We start from the raw sequence: 19800 nt of genomic DNA, 5'->3' as shown, positions 1-19800 counted from the left end.
AGATGAGAGAAGACAACACTTCGAAGAAACTTCCATGTCGATGCTCCCATAATTTTGCTGCATAAGAAGTGACTGTCTCCGCTGCCTCCAATACCTATTGGCGAATTCCCTTGGCAGAGCTGGGTTTCGCTCTGGGCAGGTGCAAAGATTGTTCCATTAGTCGAGCAAGGTCAGGTGTGGAATGTTCCATTGGGTTGAGGAGAAGAAAAGCGACTGCTCTAAGGCACAATACGTTATGACCCGTCAATTTGGATGGAGCAAAACGGGCTGGACAGGGAAGGAACAGGTATGCGGGGGACAAATGGGGCTAGTAATGTTTGCCGAAATGCAGGAATTCCAGCGTGGCTGTGTCAAAGCGTGCGTAATCTTCCCCTAGAGAATATATGCAGATCACAGCACCGCGCGCTGTGCCCCCCCCCCCCCCCCGGACGGCCAATGGCATTCCAGTGAAGAAACAAGCCCGTGTGATACCGGCGAACGCAGCCAATTGGCCCCAGCCGTCGTAGGACAAAATTAGCACTGTCTCTCTCATTGGAATTCGAAACAATACAACTGCTGCTAATTCACCATGGTCGCTTTTGTCTCGGATTAGCGTACTGTTGTTCGGTGGAAAGAAACTAAACTGAACTTTTATGCAGTGGTAGGAGAAAGAGGAAAGAGAAGTAAGGCGCAATTGGAGCTTCGCAGAATTGCCAAGTGAAGAGCTTGCGCTGAAAGCTAAACCAATGCAGGGGGTGTCGAAGTAGCTTGCCCGTTGTGAACCCAGAATGTGAAGCGTTGTTGCGGGCACGAACTCACGCCATGGCGGCGCAGGTGGACTAGCTGGGAGCCGAGGGAGAGCCAATGCAGGGCCGTGTATAAAAAAGTAAGCCTGGCTATTAATGGGACCGACCCATACCTGGGTGATTTCACGCCGAGTCAGGCAGGGTGGTCCGGTCGTCATCTTAGTCATTTTTCGTTCCAATATACATTGAAGCCCAGTGCTTAGGAAGTACATTGGCGGACAAAATAGCTGAAAATATATTTTTTAACAAATAACCTTCAAGAATGATCATTTCGAGCACTGCAACTCCTCACGATTTTCGGGCCTCGTATCTTCGTAACCTAATGATTATGAAGATACGGGGGCTGAAAATCGTGAATCGAGGCTATACCGTTTTTTTTTTTTTTCACACTCATTGCCTATGTTCTGTTGTGCTGTTTGCTCTCTCTTTCAGGTTCTAGGTTTCGCGGGTGTCCATAAAAAATCGCGAAGTCGCCTCATTTGCGAAAAAAATCGCACTTTTTCGGCGCGAAACTGCTTTTCAGCAATAACAGAAAGTTTACATGAATGACATCGTTCTGTTCGTCTTTAAATGCTCTTTACATTCGTTTATTGAAGGGTGGTAAGGCAAAAACGCGCAACTTCGGTAGCGTATTTGCCATATTCGCCCACTGGTGACGTGGTTCCAATGCCTCACAAAGCCCCTCACTAAGCGCGCGTTAGGAAGTATGTCCGAGATTTTCCAACAACGTGTTTTATAAGAATGGAAAGAGCGTTTAAAGACGAACAAGAACGATGTCACCTATGTTAACTTTCTTGTATTTTCAGAAAAGCTTTACGCGCCGAAAAAGTAAGATTTTTTTGCAAACGAGGCAACTTTGTAACTTTTTTTTATCTAGACGGCTGCAAAACCGAGAACCTCAAAGATAGAACACACACTACAGTAGCACATAGGCAATAAGTGTGGAAAAAATGAACAGCGAATGAACAAAACGAACGAAATGAACGAAACAATGAATGAAAATTGTGAGGAAGCGCAGTGCCCGAAATCGTCATTCTTGAAGATTACTTAAAAAAAAAAGAAACCTATAATGTATTTTCAGCTATTTCCTTCACCAATATACTTCATAAGCAGTAGACTTCGATATATATCGGAAGGATTCGAAATCTGAGAGGTCGGCCGGGCCACCCTGCGTGACTCGGCGTCAAATCACGCACCTGGAGCTCCACCCACATTTTGACCTATCTGGCCAATCACTAGCAGAAATATAGTTCCATATTACATCAGGCTATCCGAAGTTATAATTCACTTGTGTTTACGGGGTGCCGCCGTTTCTGAGAAACTGGAATCAATAGGATCGAAACAGATATTCACTAAATACCTACAACATAATGAATTTTACAGCCACTTTTATCGGCGCCGTTTATATGGAGAGGGCCATGTCGGGAACACTCAGTACAGCAGAACTGCTCGCTAGGAAAACCGATTGGAAACAGACTGTCTGTACCATATTTTAATCATGAAACATAACAAGATTTCCGGGACGGCCAACGGTGTGTGTATGAATAAACGTCTGTCATACAATGCAACTTTTTAGGCATCCGTGGCGTTTTTCTTGCTCGCGATCGCTGTCTTTGCTAGGACTAACACGTACGACGAACATATTCTTTTCTCGTAAACATCGGCACTGTAGCGTTATTTAAAAGTGTCATCCGAGCTAATTACAACAGAATATACACTCACCGAGTAAAATTGAAGTAGGTTATGAGCTTTTTTTAATGAAATTCTCGCTTCGCCGTTCCACGATGGTTCCACGCTACGCCGCCTTTTTGGGGAAAATTTTGGTGTCATGGCGACCCGCATAGAAAAAAGCAGTCAATAAAAAACGCTCAAGCTTCATTGACATGTCGAGCCTTTTTTTAGGTTCCTCCTATTGGCCAGACTCCCTTTTAATCCACGGCACTGACCCAAGGTACACTCTAAGAAAAAAAGGAGTACTTTTACTCCTTTTGGGGAGTAATTGCATTGCAACAAAGAATAGTCCCTTTCGGGAGTAAATGCACGGGAGTAAATGAATGTCACAGAGTGAAGACCGCATTTCACGCGCTGTTGTAAGAGTCCCAAGTACATAATTGGTGCGCATGCATGAAAATACTTTGAAGCAAACCGTCAACCGTGATATATCGAGTGATATAAAATCTTGCGCCATACTAGGGCACAATTTGCGAAGAAAGATGCGCAAACTGTTTCTTACTCTGTATGTCTGGAAAATTCCTACGTTGTCTGAGTTATACAGCCTTATGTCGTTCAAATTGACCAAGGGTACATATTTACGTAAACTGTCGCATTCAGGAGACCAATCGCGAAGTTTAGTGACAATTTGCAGTCCTGGGGAGTAAATGTGGGGACTAAATGTTGGGTTAGGGGACTAAAATGGGGAGTAATTGCAGACTAGGGGAGTAGAAGCTGCAGTTACTCCCCGTTTTACTCCTTTTTTTCTTAGAGTGTAGACTAACAAGACGAGAGCTACAACGACAGCGGCAATGGGAATATATTACACAAATATGCAGCAATCAGAAGTTGTGTTCATTTGGCCGTGAAAATGCAACATAGCAATCCATGACCGGTAGCCCTAAGATGCCTTCCTTAGAGACTCAGCTACTGTCGAATGTAACAGGAGATCGCCTGTGCCTCCGTAAGGCCTGAAAGAGGCTCCGCCCCTTGGGTCTTCCTGCCGTCTGTCTTCAGACAGCGCTTAATTTGGAAAGACAGGTGCTGCACTCACTGCCTAAGTCTATTGCCTGTGGAGCGCTAAGATACAGAGCGTACGTGTCTCCTGCCAAGGTCAAATAACACCCCATTAGTCGAGGAATAAGAACACTGACGCCAACACGTATTTTATCGATGCCGTATCAAGGAAAGATAGGAAGTACCGATGTGTGCTCAGCGTGCCCCATCTCATCGTCCTTTCTCTATGTGTGTGCCTTTCAATGCCTTTCTCAGTGTTTTTATATTGCAGCGCTAATAAATTTAGAACAGAGAAAGACACAGAGCCGAGATAAGCAATTTTGCAAGCAGGAAGAGCTGTCATTCTCTCAGACGTACATCGTAAACTACCAGAAGTGGTCAGCACTTAACGGGGTACTAAAATGCAAAAACAACTTGTTCTCAAATGAAAGTTCGTGTCTCGATTAGTACAGTTCAAACAAAATTAGTTGACACAACGCTACCGTTTAGATGAAAAACGCAATGAGAACAGATGGGATCCCCAGGAAGCAAAGATTGGCGGCACCCAATGAGACAACAGGGGAAGCGAGCGCATACCTATCGTGAGTATGTGGATTGGAACGGGTCCGATCGTAGTTTTCCCGCAGTGTATATGCCCGGCATGATGCGCACTGATGCATTTTTCAATGGTGATTCACTGAATTGTAGCCCACAACAGACTTCGCGAATTTTCCGCTGACAACATTTATCTTCACGTCCTTCGGACAGCGATGCCAGTCCGTTTCGCAACGCGCATCTTGGACTACAAACACCGATGCACGAGCTGAAGCGTCGTTCACTATTTAGCAGTGAACGACGAAGCACACCGGGCCGAAGTGCACCGAACCACAAAAGAGCCCGCTATAACTTTGATTGTAGCTTCGTAACGGAATCAATGTTTTGAACTATGATAACAAATACTAAATTTACATAGCGTGTAACGCAATTTGAAGTGAACTTTTGTTTTCATTTTCGTGCCCCTTTAACATTTTGCTCTACTAATTGCCATCGGTTAATACGGTTCTGGTTAATAATTAAGTGACAAATCTTAAAACGTCCATCGCAAAATGGCCGAGATGACGTTGGGTAATTATTTGTTTTCTGGGAACGACCCGCTTGCTTTGTATGTGGGATTATGACAGACAGAACAACATGATTCCTGTTATTGTTGTAGCTATTTCAGGAGGATTTACCTTTAGCATCTTACCAAAATTCACGCACTCGCGCAATGCTTCTGTCCTAGTGCAAGTTATCTATATAAGTTGACTGAAAGAAGTCCGGATCAGTTTACGTGAAAGTCGGCTTCGGATGGTCTCCTTTTGTATGTGTCAAAACACGTACCTTCCTCGTTTCACGTAACTACCAAGTAACAAGCAGTCATCGACGCAAAAAAAAAAAAATAGCTAGAAAAAAAAGAAGACAATAAACGGTGTACAGGCTAAATAAAACTAAAAACGATTGGTGATACGTTCTAGTGGAAACAAGACTGCAGACAAACGCAAAGAAATAAAATAACAAATTTGACATTCACTTGTACTGCTTGCTGAACTCCATAAGGCATTGAAAAGCGGAACAGGTATCTTCAATACGATGCACTTACGTTGGCCAGGCGGTCGAACCTGGCAAAGAGATCATTCAACACTTTGACAAGTTCCTGCGCTGAACACTGGGATGCAAGAGCGGTGAACCCTTTGATGTCGGCGAAAAGTATGCTGAAAATAGAATACAAAGTGTCGGTCTGTGCTACGTTTATAATTCCTCGCTTGAGTGCTTCCCACGTACGCTTCTTTACGCCTCTGTTGTAGTGTTCCAAGTACGGGTCCCGACAAAAGTTTACGGAACACTGGAGTGGTGTATATAGTCATCTGTGCGACACGGCTGCTGCAAACAGGAGCAGACAGACTTACAAACAGGTGACCGCGTACGCGACGCACCTTTCAGTAAGTGTGTCCGCTCCAGTTCGCCGCTAGGGTGTCGCTGAGATTAAGAAATACGTCGCTCTGGTGTTCCGTAAAGTTTTGTCGGGATCTGTACCAGCCCGGTATGTAAAATCACCTTAGTATAGTATTCCACGCAAAAGTAACACTTTTCTCAGATAATGTAGCGAACTTATCAGCATGTTGTCGTGCTTCAGGGTTTGTGGACTTGTTGAAGGCTTCGAATGAGAATGCAGTATTTCATAAACTCTCATTCGTAATGATTGGTTCCTGGCTGAATTCAGGGGAACTGTGCCGACATCCCTCAGGAAAGGTCTGCCGGAAACGCCACAGAAAACCTCCCAGAGCATAGCTGGTAGTAGGATTCGAACCCATTCCCCCCCCCCCCCAGTCTACAGCACGACCTTGGGGCTACTGAGAATGAGCGGATGCTATTTTTTTTTTTTTTTTTTTGCGCACGTCCATGCCGTGATTGGTACTGAGTCGAACTGGCCCACTGATTGGCAATTTATTGTGGCACTATTTTAGCATCCATTTAGCGCAGTTTAGCCAAACTACTTATTTACACTGCTGCACATGGATTCCACACTTCTCCTGGCGTAATTTTGCCGATCCGTCTACGAGCTCAATGGTACACCCACATAGAACCTGCATGGCGAATTTTACAGTCCCACGAAATAGTCCCGAAACGTCACGCGCTTGGTGAATTTCCGGAACTGTTAAGACCGATATATTAAACACTCATATACAGTGCTCACAATTGTACACGAATAACGATTGTCACCCACTGTCTGTCGACCCCCTGACCACTAGCGTGACTTTGCTACCCCCACACAGCAATAACAAGAAGGCACGATATGGAGGCAGCATTACCTGACATTGTCGTAGCAGTGTATGTAGATTTTGTGAAATTGGGCCGAGAAGAATTTTCGATGGTCGTCCTCGTTAGAGATGTCTTTGATGATTTCTTGGGCAACGAACCGTGGTAGCAGGGACAGCAGCAAACTCTCCTGGAAATATGAATGTTGCATTTCTAGCTCTTTCCCGCCTATTAATTCCATACATCGTATTTGTTATTTTTGACGATTCGTGTTCGACTTACCAAGGCGAAAACGAACAAAAAATAAAATAGAAAATAAAGAAGAAGAAAAGATCACGAATGGAGACGGCATAAGAATAGGAAGGAATAGTGGCTTGGACCACTTTATCGAGTTTCGAAGGAGCGTTGACTCTCCGTAACTTTCTCGCGAAAATGACCTTGCCTCTTTCAATCTTCCGACGCTGCTAGCCCACTTTTGTCGTGCACTGAAATCACAGCACCCTTTACAGGTTGTTTAAAAGAGGGCTGTGAAAGCACCCTCCATACGGTTTTCGCTTTTGTCTGCGGTGGTCTGTATTCCCCATTCCCCATTCATTATCATTAATTTATTTGTTGTTGTTGTTGTTGTATGACACAGAACATGAGAGCTGATCGCAGCTCATCTGTAGTGAGAGAGAGCACTTGTATCTGCACAGCATGTCGAAAACCAGTGTCTATAAGAGAATGATAGGTGTTGACGTCACTCTATATGACGTGCGGGATACGGATGTAGGAGTGCTGATGGCTTATGCCACTCTATTGGATTGCGTCACTCCAGGATGTGTGGGGTATTGATGGATGTGCCGACGCCGGTGGCTTATGGAAAGTAACGCAGATCTCCTTAAGGAGACAAGGCCCCCAGGGACACGTAGCTCCGCAGGCCACTGTTTTTTTTTAGAGAGCTTTTGTAAATGGAATTGTGCAACAACAAGATTCCGTTCGGTACTAATGAGTTCGAGTGAGTTTGATTGTTACAAAAGAAAAGAAAAGGAGATAAGGAGGGAAGGAGGAATGTGGTGGTAAACGTTACATGCGCTTACAACTAGGAGGAACCAAATGTCCCGCAAAATTACCCTTCGAGTGGCTGCCTAGACCGAGTCGCCGAACAATGTTAATCTAGTCGCAACCTCATACACTGAGCTGAAACACTGACCTCTTAGAATATGTTTAGTCTGTGGAAAAGTAATGTCGTTTCTAAGGAACACACATTGTAGTTGCCTTTTTTCTTCCTTTCTTTTGTTTTACTACACTTACCCTGGATACAATTTTTATTGTTAGCCAATACTCTCTCTAGTTTCCAAGCAGTTTTTCGATGCCATCTCGCTAGATGTTCTCGTCTTTAGAAAGAAAATAACCATTGAGAGCTTTGGAGATGTCCTCGTGTTAGCAGAGCACTTGCCCCCCAAATAATTTTGCGCGGACCGGGACAAATAGTAGCCTGAAGGGGCAAAGTCTGGAGAGTAGGGATAGTGACCTGGAATCTCCCAACCGATGCTGTTTAGATTTTGCTGCTTGATCATGGAGGTGTGCAGCAGAGCGTTGTCTTGACATTGAATACATTTTCTGTTTGCAAGTGGACCCTTTTCTTTTATAGCATCGCTTGTCAACAGAAATTGACAGCATTATCGGTTAAAAGTGATCGTTTCTCAAATCCACAGCAATTCATGATGCACCGGACCTTTCTTATCCCCGCCAGACTGACATTACTTTTCTCTGCTGAACTTCTGAATTTGGGTTAGCTGGGGGTGCATGATCCATGCACGTAAACGAAAATTGAGATACAAAACCCAATAAAGAAGAAACAGGATGTACACTTTGGCGCACTGCCGAACGCATATGAAATGAGATAGCATTACTAGCAGTACAAAAGCAAAACAAATACAACCAAAGATGTGCGAGGGACATAACAAAAAACGAACATGGGCAACTAATGAGAGAGTCCAGTTAATGAGACCGTAGTTCAAATGTCTGCAGACCAAATGGGGCAATGGGTCTCAATGTCACGTCCCTCAGGACAGTAGACGAGATTTAAGTGTGTCTAGAGAAGGTCACATGATTTCAATAACTGTACGTCCGGGCGCGCGGCCGGCACATGGTGACCTACAGACCAGCACCAAAAGCCCTTCTTAACAACGACAATCTTTCCTTTATCGCATTTCTTTTTGGAGCTGCAACTTTGTTTACAAGAAATATGCATTTCGTCTCTCCGGCATAGCTTGTACATCAAGCACGAAATCCATATTATACAGGCTGTTGCTTCGGAACTCTTCTTTCAACGTGCAAAGCGCGCGAATTTCTGACGCTGGATACAAACTAGCAATCAATAGTCGCGCTTTAACACCTCCGGCACTAAAACGGGGTTCGATCGCTCACTGTCATAGCCCCTCGAAATTCTGTTCCTTTTCCCCCGTCTCCTCAAGTAGTAAAATAGGAAGAAGAAGAAAAAGCTGGAGCAATGGGAGGAAGAAAAAGGGGAATCAATCGAAAGCGGAATGTTCCGGTAGAATCAACGGTACGATGCACGGATTTAGCGATACTCCTCAAACTTTTGCGCTTCTCCTTGTACCTCCTCCTATACTGCTCACCCACTTCTTCTGTTCTCTTGTCTGTTCCAGTCCTCGCCACGCGTTATGCTCGAACAGCACTGCGCTCAATTAGCGAAGGAACCCCGGGATCTTCAGAGGAATCAACAGAAAATAACATGTACTTCTGCATACACTTATAAGAGGGAGCGGGTCTCGTAAATCCGGGCGGTGCAGGTTCTGTCAAAGCGGTGATTACATTTTGCCCCAATCCCTTAACAGGTACGGAGAGGAAAACTATAGAAGGTCTGGTGGAATTCCGTTTTGAAGAGGAAAAAAAAAGGGTACGATAAAATAGGGCAACGCAGAAATGAAAGGGTGCTGAAATTGAAAGGAGCTGCTCTCCTCCTCCCTAGTTGTTATGTTTGAATGCATATCTTTTCTTCTTTTCTTTTTTATTGCGTATTTTCATCGTATTTATGTAGTATTCGTCCTCATTCGGAACTCAGGCTACTGTCAGATGACCAGATTTCCTTCTGCCTGTAGCTCAGCCGCTGCGTAGCTGTAGGGAAAACTAAGAAATAAATAAGGTGATCAGTGATAAACTTGGGCCATGAAGTGCTACCAAACGTATTTTAGCATTACGACGGGGATAAATGCCTTGCTTCGCGCTACGACGGGGTAATCCATAGTGCAGTTCTCTGTAATCATACAACTCAGACAAAATAAACAAACACGATAATGTCCGCTGTAACATTTGTTCACTGCAGCCTTTATTGTGGATTTTACCGTCAAACGTAGAAGCTTGTTGTTATGACGCACAAATTAACTCCGGTAAGGTTGTTCGAACTATGATACTTGAACAACAGATGTCCTCCCAGCACCTCAGTCAGAAAGCTGGCGTTGTTCTTTGCGAGCTTCCCGCGGTAAATTTATGTATCTGTAGTTTTCGTCATTCGCTTGTTCTCTCAAACCAAACTTACTCATAGGGATATAATATCGCGACGCACTCGCACGAAAAATGCGCAGCAGAATATTTTGAGAACAGACGTTTACCATGCATTTGTAGCAACCACAGAGCTCTGTCCTGCGTGACTCACTGACACCACTATACCCACCAAGGAAGCTCAGGAACCTTTCGTCACCCAATCAACTTATCCAGTAACTAAAACTAGAGTTCCGAAGCGGTGATATAATCAGCATTCGCCAGACCATATGAGCTTCGCATAGTCAGATTGAAATAGCTGGACAGTGAGAATGTACCACGTGAAATAAATTTGCGATCATCATTAAAGTATGCACTCTCTTCACGTGAACTCAACAGAGTCGTAACGGAATACTTTGTCAGGCAAGAGCTTACCACAAGAAGTAAAAGGAAAGAGCAAAAAGTGTTCTTGCTTGTTCGTTTTTTTGTTTGTTTGTTTGTTATTTCATGGTGACACAATGCCTCGTTTCGATGGTTGCTTTTCTTTGGCCATGTTTTCTTTTATGATTGTCAGCCGGTGCCGCATACACTTTAACTGCATGTGTTGCTGACGTAGGGACCGTTAATATTTACGAGGGTGAGCGATATTGCAAAATGTCTAAGGTAGACAATGTCACATTTAATGTTAAAACGCGGTGCTTTTGTGCATTCGTTACTTTGTCTTGTTTTGTAAATAGTCTGGTATCACACTTTGACTGTAAATACCGCCCACTTCATTACGAAACGGAAGCAGTTATAGATAAGGAAGAAAAGAACATTTACCGTGTATTCGCACGAGCGACATCCCATCGGAAGATTCTAGTGGAAGAGAAAGCGCAAAAACACCGCTCACGGCGCAGAAGTTCCGCCGCGTGATACCTTCTGTATTTACACAGCGCCGGAATATCGGGAGTGGCGTACTGCCAACACCACCTAGATAGAGGAGGCCTGCTTACTCGTCGACGTGACGTAATAATTAAGAGTCAGCCAATCAGGATCGTGTTTTCAGTGGACGTAGCCAATCACGAACGTGCTTTCACCGGTCGTCGCCATGAAGACGAGCGACCGTCGTCTGCGAGTGGTGATTGAATGTCCCTGCGTACAAAATGGGAAAACTTGGAAATACAGCGCAAAATGGCCCCAATCTTTTTCAAAACTGATTTTCTGAAAAGCGTGCTGCACTTTTTGTCTAAATATTCGTGTCTGCAGGTTCCAAGTAAGCTGCCCCCATTTGCGGGTTCTTGAATTCGCAGAATGGCGAATTGCAGTAGCAGACGAATTCTGACTATATATGTACACGTAGCGAAGGAGGGAAAGGAGGCAGTAAGCAGGCCTTCTGTATCTAGGTGGCTTTGGTAGGTACTGCGCACTTTGCAGACGACAGTCTTAGTCTGTCGTCTGCTAGGAAATATCTTGTGGCTTTGCGGCAGGATATTCCCCATGACGAGCAGTATATACCGAAAGACGTGGGAGCTGAAAGCTATATGGCGATTCTCGGACCTTCCGCTGGAATGTTCTGGGGAAGGTAGGCTCGTGCGGTTACTATAGACCCTTTCACTGTTTGCAAACGAACGGTGCAAACCAGATGACTTACGGGATACAAATCCAGTTGACGCGCGCTCGCGCACCTTGGAAGCACGGAGCCGGCGACAGGGTATTTGCAAACAACAGGCGCAAACTTGAGACTTATGGGGTACCGGCTGACGCTAGGGTCTATTGCTCGGGATCTTGCGTAGTTCGTCAAGCAACCACCGTCAACTACTCGGGTCCTCGGTATGACTTCATCAGGCAGTCTATTCAAATCGGCCATGCAAAATATTTTTTAACGGTGTTGTATCTCTGAGCCGTGCCTAGCCAGCCCAGTGTGACGTAGAAGTAGTGTATAGCGAGCCCCCGTGAGCGGGCATTCTGATAGGCATCCCCATTGGCTCATGCAGCGTTGCGGGGTGACGTCAACCACACTCATTCTCTTGCGAAAGACTGGAGGGAGGGGTTTCCAGGGGGGGGGGGGGTGCATCATAGAACTCTTTCGCGCTCTACAAGACAGGCAGGACTATTATTCGTCTGGAAGAACGCATAGCATTTATAACACGAACCCACACGAAAAAAAAAAAAAAAAACGAATAACTAATTTTGTAATTTGGGCTTTGGTGAGGTTTAAATGCTGTGTTTGTGATGCAGCCTTTCTGATGCTAGTGACTTAATGGAGGGATATTTCGCTGCTATTAAAGAATGATTGTGTTTGTAGACGGCGCTTACCTGTTTCTTAATTTCTTTTTCTGTCCTATAGCGCGTTTCGATAGACCTCCTCGTCTCCAGAAAAGCGTTCCGCTGGGCTCGATCCGTCAGGTACTTCGTGTACATTCCCACAAAGTTGATGCACACGTAGAGACACGAATTTGTGAGGACCTGAAATAAAGAACAAGAAAAACATTGCGTTTTAACGCTCCTAACTTCGCAAAATTATGTGGAGCATTGTACTCAGTTTTGCACAGTGTGTGTAGTAAAAGCTTGTCACATGCAGAAACAGTGTGGAACTGCACGCCCCGGTTACTTCTACAGAAACACGTTTGTTCCATCTCTCAGAATTTTTTCGAAATCTTTACCGTTTACTAGTCTGTACTGGTGTAGGGGTTCCATCAAACTGAGATCATTTGTCTACTCATGATTGAGCTGGGGTTTCGGTAGTCACATTGGGATGCGCTGAAGTTTAACGGATTGGTGCGGTAAGAACGTTTCGTAGACAGAGAAACAAAAACTTAAGCTCACGTATAAATTTACTCCCAATTATGTAGACAGAAAAGATGCGTAACAGAGCGACACATGCAACAGGCTATGCAGAATAGCACCAAATAAATAAATAAACGGCTTCCGATTGTGACATTCGATGTAGTCTCGTCTCTGTAAATAGTAGATGTAGACTAATGTTCGTTTGGTACGTATTTTGCTTCAGATGGGTACATGGGTACTGACGGTACTCATTAATATGTTTATACGAAGTATAACAGCTTTGCCTCGTTTAAAAGAGCAGCCGCCTCCAGAAATGTGCACGTGTACGAAACCAAAACCTTCCACAAAGTTCGAATAGTCTTCGTTGGCCAATTTTCTATTCCCAATAGTTCTTAGAGAATAAATAAACGAGTTTTATGAAACAGTATGGCCTCTGCAGATGAGGAATCTCCAGCGGCAAAAACATCACGGTGAAATAGGTTTGAACTGCCAACCAGAAAGCCGCTCGCAAACGATTGACATTGTTTTCGAGTTGGTTATTCGGTTTGGTGTAGGAAAGATAAAATGGAAAATGTGGAGCTCGTGAAGAAAGCTGGCTATTCCGGTTCAATTAAAGATCCAGTCTTTGTTAAATAAAATGGTAATTAAGGGTAATTAAAATAAATTATAGTTATTGGGCGCCATGCAGACGTTGGAGACTCTCAGTGTCGTCAGGGAGGTTCACTCATTGGTCGGTTCATCCTGATATTCGGGGCGAAGGGACTGCCCCCTTCGCCCATACCTATCGACGCGACTGAATCAGTGGCGAATTTTAGTACGTCGGAAGCAGCCTACGAAAACGATACGATACAGGAAGTTATCAAATCCAAGCTTAGCAATGTGGTGTCACCTGCTGGGAATATGCAGGGCGATTGGTTTATCACGTTTTCGGAATCCTTAGCGTGAACACCTTCCGATCTTCTAAAACTAGCTATTCTCCGCTTAACGAGCGTACGGTGTTGGATATAATATGTGGATATTATTAGACACGACCTCGCGTGCGTGAACCTTATCAGGCCTCGCCCTTTGTGAGTCTTTCGAAAGGAGCGCGCGTGCAACATAAGTTTGGACGTGTCTGGAAAACCTTTGGGGTAGATGGTTCTCTACAAGTGACAAGTTCTCTTCATCGTCTTCCCGATTGGTTGAGTGCTCACTAATCAGTGACCGATGAAACAGAATTCTTGCGAAGCATGTATTACGGTGTAGTCGGTTAAATGGGTTCTGAGGCTTTCATATATATGTAGTTCACAGCACCACGCGCGCATCCTATTGGACGCCCGAGTACTGAAAGAAAAAAAGTATTATTTTTCTGACTGTCGTTGAGTTGAGTTGATAAGAAAATTTTTAAAAATGGAGAAACAGGCACTCATTACGAGAGCCGGCTACTTCAGATTACTTAGAAAAACAAAAGTAGCTAACTGCAATAAGAACAATGTGTGACAAAGACACTCAGGCACACTCTCCACACACACTGTCACTCACACTGTCAGTCACACTGTGTCTACCAACCTGGACTTTTTGCGCAAACTCACACAAATGCCTGCATGGCATGGAACTGATGGTCGGGTGTCCAAGGGCCCAGAACCTTAACAACATCGAAGGGTGTGCCATCCAGCCGAGCTAAAGAACCATGACGAAAACCCGAGACTGGGAAAAAGACGAAAAACAGACGACACAACACAAAGTCTCATTTGAGACTTTGTGTTGTGTCGTCTGTTTTTCGTCTTTTTCCCAGTCTCGGGTTTTCGTCATGGATCTTAGCCACCAGCTCGCTTGCTTTTTAACCATTTTACCTGAGCTAAAGAAGCTTGTAGAGATTGTCTGTGCTGTTGATACCGTGGACAGGATAATAAGATGTGTTCAGTGTCCTCAACAGTCCCACAGGTGCCACAGTTAGGTGGATCTGCCTTTCCAAGCTTGTGAAGAGGACGTCGGCTAGGGCACATTGAGGCAGAGCCAACGGTAAAGTGACGCAAACGGCCTAGGGAACGATATCGGGAAAGTAGAGGCAAGCTCCGGCTCAACGCGGTGTAGCAGCGAGGCGCAAGCCCCGCCGGAGAGCCATTGTGCTTCAGCCAGTTGGCGACATAAAGCAGCCAACATGGCCCTAGCGTCGGACTTGCTGTAATAGTCTTGACGCACGCTTCTGATGTGCTCTGCGCGCCGCAGCATCAGCCGCATCATGCCCAGGTATGGCGCAATGTCCTGGGATCCATTGAAAGAACATGTGTCCCTCAGCTACCGCCTCCCCGTGTAGTTTTATAAAATCAGCAACTACAGGGTTGACAGAGGTGGTAGTTCCTGCAGATACGAGGAACTGCAGAGCAGCCTGGGAATCCGAGATAATCACCCACTTGGTCCGTGAATGAGCCGACGCTATATATTCCATTGCCATGAGCAGACCGTACAGCTCAGCTGCTGTCGACGATGTCGCATAGGACAAACGCACTCCACTTTCAACACAACATGCGGGTATGACGAAGGAACTTGTCGACCCAGTCGTTGTAGTGGAGCCATCTGTGTATACTACCACTGGGTCTTGGATGTTATGTCGGCAGTCAACTGCCGCTGCACACAGGTAGGCGCATATTTCTTTCCAGACAGATTCGGAACCGTCAGCCTCACCCTCGGGATCCCCATAATCCAGACAGGAAGCGTAAGTCTGTGTATAGTACAGCTCCGGTCAACCTTAATAATAACACTGGAAAAAATTCGGTCTTGTTTCCCAGTGCGATAACAGCCACCCTTTGAGCACTGGGGGAATGTTAAGTGAACAAAATCCTTGCGTTAAACTAACAGAATAATTTTGTTCAATTAAGATTTCCTCATGGCCCCAAGGGTTGCCGTAATCACGCTCGGTGTTCAGTGACGAGCGTCGGTGATTCGAAAGTTGAAGTCGAGTCAAACCGCAGCCGTTCACATGCTTGCCGTTGAATTGAGTTTTACTCCGTGTAGTGCTGCACTGTTCGATATTTGTTTTTGTATATTATCCTTTAAGGCCGCCCATAATTAGTACAGAATTCGTTAAAAGTACCGAAGATGTCACACAAGCATAACTGGCTCAGAAAAAGAGGGGCTAGTGCGTTAGTAATGCGCTAGAACCTTTAAACGGCATGATAGTCGTGTTTTAAATACTTTGTATAGGGATTCGGTGATTTTCAGCAAATTTAAGTTCATAGGCTCCATGTTTGTTTAAATTCGTTTATCTATCAATCTGCACTTTATCAATCGGCACAATAGGACACTATATTGCGAAATCGATTTTCGATTGTGGCGGAATGTTCGATAACTGCATAACGTTTCCACACATCAAGCACCAGCCTTGCCCATCTAGAGAGTGCGTAGCAGACGAACGATTCCCACGCCCACCCCCCACTCTCTCCTTCCTTCCTTCCTGCAGGTTCATGCTTCTTGGGCGTTTCACCTTTTCACCGTTTCAGGTAGTTTCACCGATGGAACGACGGCAGCAGTTGGGTCTGCCTCTGGCTTTGTTGTCCCTGAACACAACAGGGAAGGAATGACAAGGCTATCCCACACCCCACGAATCCCCCCTCATCCCATAGAGCATCTTCAACAACGGCACAACCAGTTGCCTTACTACTCGCTCTCCAATATGTGGTTGCATACCCGTCTGCAGCGCAATGAGTCATATATAGTGATCCAAAGGCTGGACTACAAGCCTTAATATCATTCCTACGTAATGAGTGTGTGATACCCGCAGTCCACGACATTCTGACTGTGTACATGCAATCCAGGGATGCTGGCCATGACATCACACTTCAATGAATTCCTGGCCACGCAGGCATACGGAGAATGGAGCGACTGATGAAGTAGCGGATCTAGCACATCTGTCCTCATCAAAGCATCTGGTGCCGTACGCCAAAGCAGATGTGCAAGGCATATTGAGGTGTCTTACACAGACTATGACTAAACAGCAACGGCTACAAGGCAACAGGAACTTCTCGTTGCTCCATCTAGTACACCCGGAAGTTTAGAGTTTTCTCGGTCTATCCAGACGGTCATGCACAGGTATCCGTCTGAACATCCTGTACGGGCGCCAGACGTTGCCTCAAGCTGCGGCAAAGGTATCTGTGAGTGTATCCCAAGTAGTTTTAACATTTTTTGAAGTAAAACATATTTTTAGGAATTTAGTGACAACCTCCCGTGGAACACCCTGTGTACATATGATGCTATGTCGATTCTTACCTGAGCATACCATAACACACCTCAATCAGAATATATCTTTGCAACCTTCGTTCACACTTTATTAGCTTTTTTGACACGCATAAACTGGCTTCCTTGCTCACATCGACACCGCTTCTCTTTGTACTGTTTCTTGCCTATCCTACAAGATGACCCTTCTTTCGTTCGCCCATTAGATAAGCGGAAGACGACAGAATCTACTCCTAAAACAGCAAGTCGATGTAATCAGATGTTCTTTGTGCCCGTGCGTCAGATAAATTCTTTTAGCGGAGGAACAGGGAAAGAGCGACAGCACGCTAGCTCTCACTAATGAGCTTAATTATATATCTACTTCCAGTCAGACAGTCACTCAGTTTTTACGGAATCACATTAACTTCGTTGACAGAGTGGAAGACAGTGCACCAGAAAATTTGTTACTCTACCCCTTAGCGATAGGCCATCACTATTAGTCTTTGTTACCGACGGTCGAAAGTCAATCTCTGTCCCTCAGACGTTTTTTGTTCTCCGCGCTCTCCCTTTTTTTTTTTTCCTTTGACTCACAGGCCCGCCGAAGTCTGATTAGTCGGGTAATTTTTTCTACTCTTTTGGGTATGTGTTCGTGTGTGCGGCTGCTACGGAAAGAATTGTTTGGCAAATCTGCCACCGTCTTTAATTATGCATGCAGCGGCGCACTTTCGATATATTTATGCTGATAAGACCAGCTCGTCGCAGCAGCAGGAGCAAAAATGCGAGGAAACCAAAAAGGAAAACCAGACATGCGAGTAGGTTAGCACAGCTGGAACGAGGGTAGTACGCATGGTGGCACGCGTGCTGACTTCGTGCCACTTTCTTTTTTCTTAATAAAGTACGCCCTCGTTATGATAAAATGGCTTATTATTATCATTTCGAATTATCACTTTATCCGAAGTTTCCTGCTGTCCAGATTGAACAAAAATAACTTTGTTTTGGTGATGATAACTGAAGTGCTTCATCCGGCACACACCGGCCAGAATGATGCGTTTCGACCCTGATTTTTTTAAAGATACTGCCCGACGACTCCGTTTAGTGCGAACAACGAGCCGGTGAAAGCCCGTACAACAGGTGCTGTGGTATTGCTTTAAAAGGAAGTTCCTCAATTAAAAGGCTGCCAAGGTGTGATTGCTAGCTAGCATGGCTTGTCTTGTGGTTCCAGCGGCGTTTCCGAGTCTACTGACACTGTTTATGCGGTACCTCCGCTTTTATCGAATTGTTGGTTATATCGAATATTTTTTTTCGATTACGTTGAGTTTGTTATAACGAGGCCGTACGGCATCAAGTTAGAATCGCGAAGCAACTGTAGTTCTGAGCAGAGCATACATGAGGACAAATGGAGAGACGGTAGCAGGAAGGAATGGGGGGGGGCAGAGAAGTTAGTACGCTTTCAGGGCCGACTTCAGGGGGTAGCACGGCAACATCTCTCTAGTAAGTCTTATGGAAAGCACCGGGAAAATCTGAGGCAGCGCAGTCAGGAGTGGGATTCCATCCCACCTCCTCCCAGTCTTTAGCTTCACCTTGCAGCTAGCGGTGAGGATCACATGTTGTACCCACCCTGTGAAGCGCTGGTACATTGTTACTTCTGTAGCAGCAAGCGTTGGTGATTGCTAATGAAAACACGACGCGAAGAAAAACTTTTTGGCTACTTTCGACCAGTGAGTTTTCCGTTTCCGTTAATTTCTCCAAATTATTAATTACGACGGTCATGTATTATGAAATAATACATTAAAATCAGCAATTTGTGTCACCTGTGGGTGCACGAGGTGCAGTGAAACATACTGGACGACAGGAAACGTGGACGACGTGGTTGCTGTAAGAGATAGTGTTTTCCTTCATTATCCGTTGTCTTTTCTGTTACGTGACCCACTCGTGAAACTGAATGCGCCAATTATTTACCGAAATGGTACTGTCACCCAGCTATTCTAAAAAGAAAAGAAAAGGAAAGAAAACACATGACTGCATGTCTCAAATGAACACAACTACAGGTTTTGTTGTTTTTTTTTATCAGGACAGATTTCTATAAAAAGGCTATTAGAGCAACGTGAATTTTGTTTTCACAGGTGGGGCATATCGCCAGACGGACATCCTGTAGGGCACCGTATGGAGCTACTGGACGACTAATTAGCTAAAATTCATCGATTAACTTATTAATTAGTTATTTTCTGGGAAATGAGAGATAGCAGAATTGGAGCCAGTCATTATTCAAATCCATCGTCCTTATTAAACACGCTGTGAAGCGAACGTAATTCGATATATAAATTTCGCTATGTAAATGAGTGGGGAGGGGGATCTATTTATTTTGGCAGAAAAAGACACCAGGAACTACGCACTACTCGAACGCAGAAAGAGCGGCCTGCAATCCACGTGAGAGGGCAACGTACTTTGGAGTGATGGAGCTGGTTGGAGTATAGGCGCTAATCTGTTGGCCAGATAGACCGCTCTCCGACCCAGATAAGGTGAAGGTCGCGTCGTTTCTCTGCTCAACAAGCGCGTAGTCCTAGTTTCGGCTCATTTACATAGCGAAATTTGACAATTTACATCTCAAAGTACGTTCGCTTCACAGGGTGTTTAATAAGGAACGATGAATTTGAACAATGACCGGCTCAAATTCTGCTACCTCGCATTTCTCAGAAAACAACTAATTAATAAGTTAATTAACCAATTGTATCTAATTAGTCATCCAGTAGTTGTATACGCTGTCCTACTGGGTGTCCGCCAGGCCGTATAACCCACCTGCGAAAACGAAATTCATGTTCCTTTAATAGCCTTTATATAAAAAAAATCTGTCCTGATTAAACAAAAAATCATCCTGTATATCGAAAGCAAGAGGTGTGTGTGCAGTTTGGCTCGACAACAATGTGCAACAATATCGCCGGGACATTACAGGCAATTTCTTGTTGCACGCCGCAGGGAGGAAGAGTCCCTGGTTCATAGGCTGCGATTGAATGTGGCGCGGACTCCACTGCTCCTCTTTAAGATGGGCCACCTTTCGTCGCCCAACTGC

At 44.9% G+C, this 19800-nt stretch overlaps 1 protein-coding gene across 3 annotated transcripts in view; it reads right to left on the bottom strand.

Annotated features, from left to right (window-relative positions):
* Window positions 1–19800, bottom strand: part of LOC135393790 (adenylyl cyclase 78C-like) — a 288020-nt gene that overhangs the window by 34399 nt on the left and 233821 nt on the right. For all 3 annotated transcript variants that reach the window (XM_064624059.1, XM_064624060.1, XM_064624061.1), the window contains exons 4-6: window positions 12072–12221; window positions 6341–6477; window positions 5131–5242 (exon numbers count right to left, since the gene is read on the bottom strand). In XM_064624059.1, the coding sequence (XP_064480129.1) occupies window positions 5131–5242; window positions 6341–6477; window positions 12072–12221 (399 nt within the window). The remainder of the gene's footprint in view (window positions 1–5130; window positions 5243–6340; window positions 6478–12071; window positions 12222–19800) is intronic.

This window comes from Ornithodoros turicata, chromosome 5 (assembly GCF_037126465.1).
Source record: "Ornithodoros turicata isolate Travis chromosome 5, ASM3712646v1, whole genome shotgun sequence".
Classification (NCBI taxonomy): Eukaryota; Metazoa; Arthropoda; class Arachnida; order Ixodida; family Argasidae; genus Ornithodoros; species Ornithodoros turicata.
This window is presented reverse-complemented; position numbering and strand designations above follow the sequence as displayed.